We start from the raw sequence: 11,415 nt of genomic DNA, 5'->3' as shown, positions 1-11,415 counted from the left end.
CTTCAAAGTGCCCCAAAACAGAAACACAAGTAAATAAAAAAAATTTAAGTTCCTACCAGTGTACACAAAAATATATAATAAGTTGAGTAAATTCAGCTTTGATTGTAGTGTTAATACAGCACAAAAGGATGTATTTTAATGAAGATTAAATATTACAATTTGAGGTTTGGGGGACTGGTGCTGATTCTAAAACATTAATTAGATAAAATATACCAAAAAATTGTCAGGCTTCTGAACCGTTAGGTAATTTTTAGATGTTCATTTTAGTGCCCACTGTTTCATATCTGCTTATGTAGGGAGTTTTTTCCTAAGGTTGAATTCTTATCTTTATTTGGTTAAGACCCCCTAATCTGTTATAGGGGGGTTAATTTTTCTTGCCTTATAGTTGAGCTGTTTGGTTTGACAAAGCTCAGCAGAAACTTAGTGTGAAATCTAAGAATTTCTCCCACATTCTTTAATGCCCCCAAACATTGCATACACTAGAAAATGCCTTCAATGTGTGTTTTACCAGAATTTTGACACTGGTTAAAAATTTTACACTGCCAACAAAGAAGACTCAACTTCTCAGATATATGGTGAAATGCGTTGTTGTGATCTAGGAATTGGTATATAGCAAGTTTCAACCGAGTATGTTACATACAAGCATTAAATTCTCAGGTAATTCTTAACCTCAGTGATGAGCCTAAATTTACTCTGCCTGGCTCTCTACACATGGCATTTCAGGGTACAAGGTGCAGCATTTCAATGTATAAGATATACGTAGTGAACATACGTGTTAGTATCTTCATTATTAACATCCTTTTTTATTGCTTGGCTGTAATTTTTGTAAAGATAAATTATATTGCTTTTGTGTGTGTTTTTGTGGTATATGTTCAGAAGCTAAGCCATCCTTGGTATTTTGTTAGCTTCGTAGAACCCTACCTGTGTACTCACTATAACTAATTATGTAAAAACAGATTTCCAGTACTGTTCAGCGTTTGACTTTACATGTTTAAAATGTTGCTGAAGCTTTGTGCTGTTTGCCAAACTCATGCAATAAATAAATGAAGTAATGTGTTATTTAAAAAAAAAAAAAAAGAAAAATCAAATCGTGTGGAGGCTGGATTGCCATTGAGGCTGAGGTGGGGGGATGGGTCGATGAGGAGTTTGCCCAATAGAGACCAACAGGAGCCAGTTTGGAGACATTTGAGAGAGAGCTGCAGGGTTTGCCGAGCCATGTACTGTGGTGTTGAGGGAAGAGTTTACAATGGCTCCCAGAATTCTCCTTGGGGAGACCAGCTCCACAAAGGTAGAGCCACTAATGAGGGGCAGGCAGCTGTGTGCACACCTATGATGGAGTGGTGGAGCTTTGCTCCAGGACACCGAGGTGGAGGGTGTGGAAATGTAAGATGACTGCAACCCAGACACCAGCTGCGGTCAGTCTGCCTATTTAAACCTGGATAAGGCGGATTGGGATTCTCATACCTTGACGTGGGAAAGGTCTTGTGCCCTCCTGTGTCCCCTGATTTCTGCGAACTCTCAGGTTTCAACTCTTTTGGTCACTTCTGGCTCTGAGCCAACCCCATTTTTGGTCACCCTCAATCACCATGCCAGACTTGTGGTCTATCCGTCACCACGTCGACCCAGATACCCCTTTCTTTGAAGGGGGAAAGCCAGTAATTTGTGCAAGGCCTTGTGCACATGGCAGACGTTATACAAGACTTGGGGAGTTGGATGGGTTTACGTCATGGAGGTGCAAAGAGCAAACTGCACTAAATTACCTCTCAGATCTTCTCATTTCAAAACATTCTTTGGGGCACCTTAAGGGCAGCCTCTTCCCACTGTGGGCATCCTCCCACCTGCCCCTCATTCTCTCATCTTCTTGTTGATATACCCGCTGCCTCCCCACCCCCAATTATTTCAGGAAATTCCAAATTCTTCTCACTATAGCACAGCAAGAGCTCCCTCTCACCCCTTCTGAGCTTAGCTCTAGGCCCATGTTTTCATTTCACAAACCCATCCAATCCATAGTTGAGTAAAAGAGCATCTTGGGATGAACATCATCCGCTGTGCCCAGAGAGTAGTAATTATAGTCACAGATAACATTTTTTCAACATTACATACTTTTAAAAGATTATGGAAAATGTAAAGTACTATCTCCTTGAATTACTCTCTCCCACCTCGTCCCCTCTCCCCCTCCCTGGTGAACTCTCTCCTTTGGTAGCTGGAGACCCAAGGTGAAGAGTCAGGCACCTCCTGTCTGAGGCCCCTTGTCTATGGGTAAGGCTGGCCCTGCTTTTCCGCCCCCTGCCCCCTCCCCATCAGTCTGACAGCTGGTTCAGTGCTGTTCTCCAGTCTCTCCTGATGACACAACACTCCTGGCAGGAAGATGTCTAAATTTGGGAGGGGCTGATAGACTGGGGAAAGAGGGCATTTCTTCTTCATATAGAGCCTTGTTCACAGTGTTTGTCTTAGAACCAACTGGAGGACAACCTCGCACCCAGTTCATCAGCCTCATTTCTTATAACTGTGCCAGGCAGACAGGTCTTTGTTATCTTTCAAGTTCACCCCAGGACACCAAAGGGCCATGGCTGCTGGAATGGGAGGGTCCTGGCACCAGTAACACTAGGGACCTACAAGGATCCCTCTAAGGGAGCGGGAGGGGGTGTGTGTATATGGGAAGCCTTCCCACACACTCCAGGCCATGAGTCCTCTTGCCTGTCTATCCATCCTTCTAGGAGACAAGCATCTGCTGTTGTCAGAATCTGCCCTGGCGTTAGGCCTTCAGAGAGGAGTGAGAAATTGTGTCTCCACTGAGTCCACAGTCCAGTGGAAAAAGACACAAAACATAAATCACTGTAAAGAGCTCCATCTAGGGATGCAGAGGAGGGTCCCCACCGGTTCTCTGGCTGTTAGAACACGGGGGTAGTGGTGTTCCAGATGCAAAGACTGAAAAGCGTGTCCCAGGTTACCTTCCTCTGCTAGACACTGGGTACACAGGGTGACAGCGTCTGGCCTGGGGCTGCGGCAGACTGGCACAGGCTCTGGCACTGGGACCTCTGACTCCACCCTGAGGCCAATGGGGCATGGCTAATGGGAATGATGGGATTTGGGTTTCATAAAGTACACGGCCGCAGAGCAGAAGTAGTCCTGGGGCCGAGGGAGCAGTTAGTAAGGAGGCTGGGCTCTGTATCCAGCCCTCACGCTACTCCACATTCATGGAGGGCAGGCCTGTGGCTGCTATGCTCCCCACTCACTATTCTGAGCCCACACTCCATACACTGTGAGAAATCTTACAGAGTGTTATGGACCAAATGTTTGTCTCTCTCCAAATTCGCATGTTGAAATCCTACTCCCCAGTATGATGGTATTTGAAGGTGATTATTATGCGATGAGGGTTGAGCCCACAATGGGATTAGTGCTCTGGTAAAAGAGACCTCAGAGAACTCTCTCACCCATCTGCCACATGAGACACAGTGAGAAGACAGCATCTATAAACCAGGAGGTGGGTCCTCACCTGACATCTGCCCTTTCCTTGATTTTGGACTTCCAAGCCTCCAGAACTGTGAGAAAATAAGAGTTTGCAGTTTAAGCCCCCTAGTCTATGATATTTTTGTCATAGCAGCCCAAGCTGAGACACAGTGAATGCAGTCAGAAGTTGAAACAGCCTGGGAAAGGTGGGGCTCCTTGCAGACACCCGCTCTTGGCATCACACACCTGTGCGAGGCGGGGGCGGAGAGGCCCGGGCCTAGCGTGGGTCCCAGGCTGTGCGCCAACAGTACGAGCTGCTGCGCAGGACGCTGCCACAGCAGGGATGCGGCCTGCACACCATTCAGGAACGGCTGCGCTTTTTTGCCTGGGGCGGCGGGGGAGGGGGGCACCTGGCTCTTTCTGACAGGTGTCATCTTTGATCCTTCGGGCTCTCAGTCCCTGCAGGGGAGCAATGGTCATGGGGGTGGGGACAGGGACAGGGCTCGTCTTTGGGGCTGGAGGACACCCAGATCACCACCTGGCTCACCCGCTACACCGCCCTGGGTGCCCCTCCGAACTCCTGCCTTTACAGTGACGAGGGCAATGGTGAAGTCCACTTGAGGATGGGAAACGGGACCCCGAAGTTCTGTTTTCCTAGGGAAAAAGGAAAATAACACTTTGTCCAGACCAGAGTTTGATTGGATTTAAAAAAGTGTATTGGATTTCCAATACTAAATAAAAACATGAAATTGTTTTTCAAAAAGCCATAGAGTTTACAGCATCAACTACAGAAAAGGCCAAACAAGTGTGTACAGAAACTAGTCCCCAGCAGCCCTCCAGGTCCCCTTCCAGCAGGTGACAAGGCAACAGACACATTTGCTCCAAATCCTCCTGAAGGAAACTGCTGGTCAGCAGCTCAACTAAGACATTACAAGACACACAATGGTTTAATTTCAAAAATCACAGGAAAATGTAAGAAAATGTATTAAACTGTGAAAAGGTGCAATACAGAAAAACTTTCCTTTTTCTTAATTTAAAAAAATCCCCCAACTTTGAACAGTTATTTAAAAATAGGCCCCTCCCCCCACCCCAGTTCTGTGGCAGTATCCAGGTACCAAGGCCCTGAGGTAACCAAAGTATCAGGGTTCATGGGAGGGAATGCCCCGAATACCGAGCATGTTTCTTTGGGCAAAAGGTAAGACAGTTTCTGGGGAATCTAGCCCTCCTGGTGTCCAGAGTGTTCTGAGTGCTCTTTTCAGGATCAGTTTAAGTGCACTGGGTTTCCAGAATCCGGCCTGGCACTATCCTCCGTGACCAGCTAGCAGGGCAACAGGAGTTCCGGCATTGCACTTTTCATTGCCCCCAGTTGAGAAACAGAGTTCATCTTCTAGAAAAGCAAATGTGTGGTAAGACCTAAATAGGGGAAATAACCAAGGTACAAAGGCAAGTGGGGCGCCTGTGTGGCCAGGGCAGAGCACAGGCCCCAGGGCAGGCGGGTCCGAGTGCCCACTGGTGTTCTCAGCAGCTGATCTCTTCCTGGCTACAGAACCAAAGCGCAATCCGCCTTCCACACTGCCTTCCACACTCTCTTCTGGGGATTTGTTGGGGAGTAGGGGAAGATGCCTGAGGGTCAGTCCTGTATTCTTAAGAGATTCTTTATATTAAACAAAAAGAAAAATCTCAGCTCCTTACATTTTTGAGAAAAAGCATACAAGAACCTCCTGCAAAGGCAAAGGCTTCTTGTGTGGCCAGCCTCTCAGCACACCTCAGAGACCTCCTGCTGCCCTGTTCAGATCAGGGGCTTAGCTGAGCTGCTGGGATGGTGTGTAGGAGTTGGGGAGGCCACTGTCCCCGTCCCCTGCTGTGTACAGAACAGTGCTCAGAAAGAAGTGGGGAGCCTCACTGGTGCTGCAGCCCCTGCCTGCTTCATTCTTGCTAACACTTTCCCCGTGGGGCTCTGAGGCGTGGAAGTGAGAGCTGGACTGGCTGAGGACAGGAGCTAGGGAGAAGCAAGGAGTCCTACATGGGAACAAAGCTCCCTCCTTAACCTCCGACTTCCCCGAAGGGAACACATGGTAACAGCAGGAAAGGGTCTCTAACCTCTTCTCCGATTTCCCAGGAACTCGGCCAGGCTCGTGCCCTGTCCTGCCATCACTCCTGCAATACAGCGCCTGACTCCTCAGCGTGGACATTCTTATCAGGATATGACCAAGACACCAGGGCAGCTACATCCTCGAACCCACCTATTGCACAGAAGAAATTTTTAACCAGATCCAAATGAAACTCCAGTTGCAACTTAGTGACAATAGAGATGGACATGCCAGGACAATAAAGAAGATGCTTCCATTCTCTGCAGGCTTCTGGAAGGAAGTACAATGACTGAAACATTCACAGGACCTCAGCAGCCCCTCCATTTCCAGTTCCCAACCCCCCCAACGCCCCCCACCCCAATACTGCAACTGCACAGAAAGCAACAAACAAGTCTTTTCAATGTTACATTTCATTCAGATAGATCTGTAATCTCACAGTGATGAGAGGAGAAAGTCAGGCCTTTAATAATTATAATAAAAAAAATAAAAAAGCTTACAAACAGCAATGCAACATTTCCTCCCCCCTCTCAAAGTGATGGATTAACAGCTGGTAGAGGATGCAATGACTCAGAATCAAAAATAAAAACAAAAACACAAAACACGCCAACCCCTGGAACAACCCACACTGTCAATGACTTTCCAGACATAATTCAAACAAGTAGCCAAACGTCAACCACTTGTGGAGAACACCACAGACCTCCTTGGGTTTTGATAGTGTTTTTCTTTTGAAGGTAAAATAAAATAGGACACAAATAAAATTGTACATAAATGCCAACGTCTACACTCCATAAAGGCGATGCCGTCGCAGCATGAAGACGCAGCCTGACCACAAAGTGAAACAGAGGTTGCACTTCTTGCCTCTTCCCTGGACACAAAATTTTGGCCCATGGTGCCCAGTCCTGCAGGGTATCGGCAGGCAAAGGGAAGCTGCCTTGACACGGCGTCTTCCAGGCCGACCAGGAGAAGGCAGGCGGCCAGGCCTGGAGCTGGCCCCACACGGGGGTGCTGGCCGGGCGGCCTGCTCACTCTGTGTTTTCAAGTGCTGTCCTCTCGTGCTCTGTACAACTCCTTGTTTTCAAGGCTAAGTCCCAAGACTTCTAGACTCAGGTCTGGAGTCACGTCCCGGTCAAGGTCGTCATGCTGTCGTGATGGCATTTAGGTCCTTCATCAGTCCTTCCAGGTGGGCCATCTCTTTGGTCAGCTCATCTGGTTCATAGCTCTACAGAAAAGAGAACAGTTACCAGGCGCAGTCCAAGCAGCCGTCCAGAAGGAGGGCCCACAGAGAGACGTCAAAGCGTCAAGTGGTCAGTGACGACACTGCCTAAGAGACTGGACCACCCACGCCCCTGCTGGCCCAGCAGCATCAGAGGTTGCAGGATGTGCCCAAGCCAGCAACCACTCATTTCTTTCCACTGCAGAATGCCTTTCCTCCAACCCACACTGCCAGGGTCACGAGGACCTCACTCGTCCCTTCTAGTCTCTGTTGGACCCAGCACAGTTGGTATGTCCCCTGTATCTCTGGGCCCCAAGCTCTCCTCCTAAGAGAGTCCTGTACCTGGAAATGCAGAGGCAGAACATATTTATTGGAATGTGGGAGTGAAAGATCAAGAAGAGACCCTGTTGATTTTTGTTTTGAGAGCAACCATGCAGGCACGTTCCTCTCCAGCATCCTGCTCAGGAAAGGTCATGAAGGGGGACTAAGGGGAAAAAGAACACGTGGATGGTTCAAACCAAGACAAGAGGACCAGAGAGACAGGACACAGTTAAAAGGAAGGCAGGTGGGTGGGCTGGTGTGACAAGCTAATCCAAGCAGATCAAACCCTCAGCACAGCCCCAGCTCACAGGAGCTGCTCAGTGCTCGCCTGACGAATGAGTGAGCGACTCTGCCTCACACTTCTGGGCCAGCACAGAGTATCAGCGTGCCCAGCGCACCCTCAGGCCTTGGGACATGCACCTAGTCATCCTGGCGGGGCTGGTGGCCCTGCGAACTCACACTCTCGGAGTCTTCCAGCATCCTTGTGGTCTCCTGCACTTCAGGGGCACTGGGAACCACCACTGGCATAGGAGGCCGGCTCCTTCCTAAAGTCCCAATGGAGGCCGTCTTCACCGAGTGAATGTGATGATTTAGAGCTGAGGGGGAAAGGGCACCATCAGGTGTGTGGCTGAGCTTGCTCCCCCAGACCTCACAAGGGTACCCAAGGTCCAAATGCTGCTAAGGGTGAGGGATGCACCCAGACCCAGGGCAGAGATCCTGCTCTGAAAAGGCCCTGGAACAAGACGGCAGGAGGGAGAAAGCAGGGCATCCAAGAGGCCAACTGTTCCATTTGGCCTTAGAAAGCTCATCTCCTAGTCCAGTTGCTCTCCAAGTGTGGCGGCCCAAGGGCCCCTGGCAGGATATCTGGGAGGTCAAAACTCTTTTCATAATCATGCCAAGACAGTTTTTGCCCTTCCACCAATGGTACAAAAGCAACAGTGGGTAAAACTGCTGGAGCCTTAGCACAAATTAAGGCAGTGGCACCAAACTGTAAAGTCATTCATGGACATGCATACTTGCAAGTTTAAAAAGAGCCAGTTAAAGATCATCGTTAATGAAGTAGCAAAAATTATGTTATGAAATCTCAACCTTGATTACACATCTGTTAAATATTCTAAAATGGAAATATGGGTAAAATACTTCTGCTGTACACCAAAGCATAACAGCTGTCTTCAATAAAGGGACTTGTAATTGAGTTGTGAGCTGAACTGCTGCTTTCATCACGAAACATCAATGTTAGGTCAGAGAAAGACTGACACAGAAACCGGTTATTCAGACTTGAGCATTTGGCAGATATTTTCTAGAAAGTGAATGAAGTCAAGTCAGTCACTTCACGGAAAACAACGGACAGTATTTATTTCCAATGATAAAATTTAAGTTTAAAGTGAAAAATCAGAATTTTGAAAAACCTGTATCTGCCACCATGAGCTTGAGAGCTTCCCAATACTTCCAGACATTGGTGATATTAACGAATGTATTTTTAGATACTGTTTAACAAAAGGTATCAAAATTCGGAGGATCTGTGTAACTTAGTGAACCATTACTTTCCAAAGACCAACATGTGATGTTCAGCACCACGCATTCAAAGTACAAGATATACAGATTTATTGGAACAGAGTACAAATAATTATATGGTGTCTGATTCCACATTACAAACAAACCTATAAGAAACTACAACTTGTTGAGTTTGCCGTAGTATCAAAAAAGAATATCCACAGTTGTCTGAAAAGGTTATAAAAATAATCTTCCCTTTTCCAACTACATATCTGTGAGGCCAGATTTTCTTCAACCAAAACAACATATTGCAACAGATTAAATGCGGAAGCAGGTGTGAGAATCCAGCTGTCTTCTATTAAGCCAGACATTAAAGAGATCTGCAAAAATATAAGACAATGCTACTCTTTTATTATGAAAGTTATTTTTCATGAAAAATATGCTATTTATCTTAACATGATAGATTTATTGCTATTTTTAAATGAATAAAATAGTTTTAGAATCTGTTTTGATTTCTAATATGGTAAATCATGATAGTTACGACCCATGTGAAGTAAAGCTCTTGTGCAGCTGCAACAGCTTGTAAGAGTTAAAAAGCGTCCTGAGACCAGAAAGCTTGAAAACCAGTGATTTATTCTGAAACAAACCATCATAATAGAGAAAAATGTGAAAGAGGAGGAGGCAGAAAGCACGCCTTGGAGGTGAGAGGGCTTTTGCTGAGCTGGGTGAACTCGAGGAGTTAGCTTTCCTTCTGCAGGGTTATTCCTCCACCCTAAGGTTCTTGCTTGTTTCCAAGTCTTGGCCTCCCTGACCCTTCTCCAGCTGGCAGGAACCCTATGGAGTGAGGCAACTCTGGGAGGAGGCTGGGCAGACCACATCTGTTGTTCATACCCATGCCACTGGCTTTTACCGCCAAGGACTCTGCACCCAAAACACAATTCAGAAAATCAGCCCTTGCTCCCCGCCAAATTATTCTCTGGTTTATGTATGTTCCCAAAGGAGGAGCCCTTACACTCCCTGAGAGGGGCAATGCACCCTGCAACACTAAATTGCAGGGATAAGCTTGGAGGACATTTGCTTTGTTCCTCTGCAAAGAAGAGGTGACTTGCGCCATAAGCTGGAGCCAAAGGGCCCCTCCAGTGGTGCTGCTGTCCCCACTCACCTTGCTGGGATAGTAACGGTGTGCTTGGCAACGCCGGATCATAGGTGGGAGGACCTGGGGGAGGGATTGCTGGCACAGCAAAGCTCTTCAGTGGGTGGGAAGGGCGAACGTGGGCTGTAGGAAGACTCTGGCCTGAGTCTTCCTCTTGGGAGCTGGCCAAGTAAGAGGAGCTGGTAGCACCTTCAGGATCCTGGTGATCAGCACAGCATGTCTGAGACGAGGAGGCTGGCATGGTGTCAGTGCTGGGGGTGTTTCGAACAGATTCTACAGCAGGAAAGTCCAAATGTTAGCATCTATTTTACCACTGAACATATGCACATTCCAGGGTTCTGGCTACCTCTAAGGGCTCCTGAAACCAGCTCAATAAGCACTTAGGATCAATGCTAGTCCAAGGGAACATGGATTGGCACCACTGTCAAGGCTAAGTAAGAACAGTCTAATCTAAGAGTCCCGAACAATTTTGTCAACCAGATGCTGGATTTGTTTCACCTACACAACCAAGTGGTCCCAATTTTACAGATTTAAAGTTCTTCTCAGTACTCACTATGGAGCACATATCAAGGTTCCTGAGATGTTGTCTATTAAGATGTAAATAAGAAGAAAGAAGGGACTTCCCTGGTGGCACAGTGGTTAAGAATCCGCCTGCCAGTGCAGGGGACACGGGTTCGAGCCCTGGTCTGGGAAGATCCCACATGCCGTGGAGCAACTAAGCCCGTGCACCACAACTACTGAGCCTGTGCTCTAGAGTCTGCGAGCCACTACTGAGCCCATGTGCCTAGAGCCCGTGCTCTGCAACAAGGGAAGCCACCGCAATGAGAAGCCTGCGCACCTCAGTGAAGAGCAGCTCCCGCTGGCCGCAACTAGAGAAAGCCCGCATGTAGCAACCAAGACCCTACGCAACCGTAAGTAAGTAAGTAAGTAAGTAAATAAATAAATAAATAAAAGGAAGAAGAAAAGAAAACTGAAAATGTCAGTCACTGATTGACAGTCTCAGAGACTAGCCTTTCACAGACAACATGTCTTACCACCAAGACTGGTTGGGTACCTGACAAGGACCAGCTCTGCCTGTGAGGCCTGGTGGTCAGTGCAGGAGAGGCACACAGGCCCTGCACGCTCTCTGGCTACTGTGCACACCCTCCCCTGAGCAACAGCCCCACAGCTCAAGTGAGACCTGGACAACCAAACAGTCCAGAGGTCTGTAAATGGCTTTAAGATCATGCCATGAGGTATTTGGGGGTCCAGAGAAAGAAAAAGCCTGGAGACGGGGAAAACTCAAGAACATGACAAAAATCTCAAAATATGTGAAGAGGGGTCAGAGTTGTTCTGGAAGGCAGCATGGGGGGTAGTAAAAGCACTGTCTTTGGAGTCAGACAGACCTGAACCCTAATCTCTACAGACAGGCTGAGCGAACTTGGCAGTCACCAAATCTCTGAATCTGTTTCTTCACCTATAAAAATAGGGAGAATAACAAGTAATTCCCCGAGAATTAATTAAGAAAATGTATGTAAAGTGGTATACACAGGGTTTGAGTAATTGATAAGGTTCTTTTCTTCGTAAACTACCCGAGTGCTTACTCTGAGCCAGGCACCATGCTAAGTGCTTTACACTCATTAGCTCATTCAATCCTCCTAGTAACTCATTAGACACTGGGAGGTTAAGCACCGCCCAAGGACACAGAACCAATG

General features: G+C 47.4%; 1 protein-coding gene across 11 annotated transcripts in view; it reads right to left on the bottom strand.

Moving 5' to 3' along the window:
- Nucleotides 1-4,143: 4,143 nt before the first annotated feature.
- Nucleotides 4,144-11,415, bottom strand: part of NEO1 (neogenin 1) — a 240,530-nt gene continuing 233,258 nt past the window's right edge. For 8 of the 11 annotated variants that reach the window (XM_033851955.2, XM_033851949.2, XM_033851951.2 and 5 more), the window contains 3 exons: nt 9,731-9,994; nt 7,534-7,670; nt 4,144-6,759 (listed from right to left, as the gene is read on the bottom strand). In XM_033851955.2, the coding sequence (XP_033707846.1) occupies nt 6,676-6,759; nt 7,534-7,670; nt 9,731-9,994 (485 nt within the window). In that variant the 3' untranslated portion in view covers nt 4,144-6,675. Of the gene's footprint in view, nt 6,760-7,494; nt 7,671-8,662; nt 8,949-9,730; nt 9,995-11,415 lie in introns of those variants that run through there. The other 3 variants (XM_033851952.2, XM_033851957.2, XM_033851956.2) reach the window with 3 other exon arrangements.

Source organism: Tursiops truncatus, chromosome 2, assembly GCF_011762595.2.
Source record: "Tursiops truncatus isolate mTurTru1 chromosome 2, mTurTru1.mat.Y, whole genome shotgun sequence".
Lineage (NCBI taxonomy): Eukaryota > Metazoa > Chordata > Mammalia > Artiodactyla > Delphinidae > Tursiops > Tursiops truncatus.
Note: the sequence above shows the minus strand (reverse complement) of the source record. Positions and strands in the feature narration are given on the sequence as shown.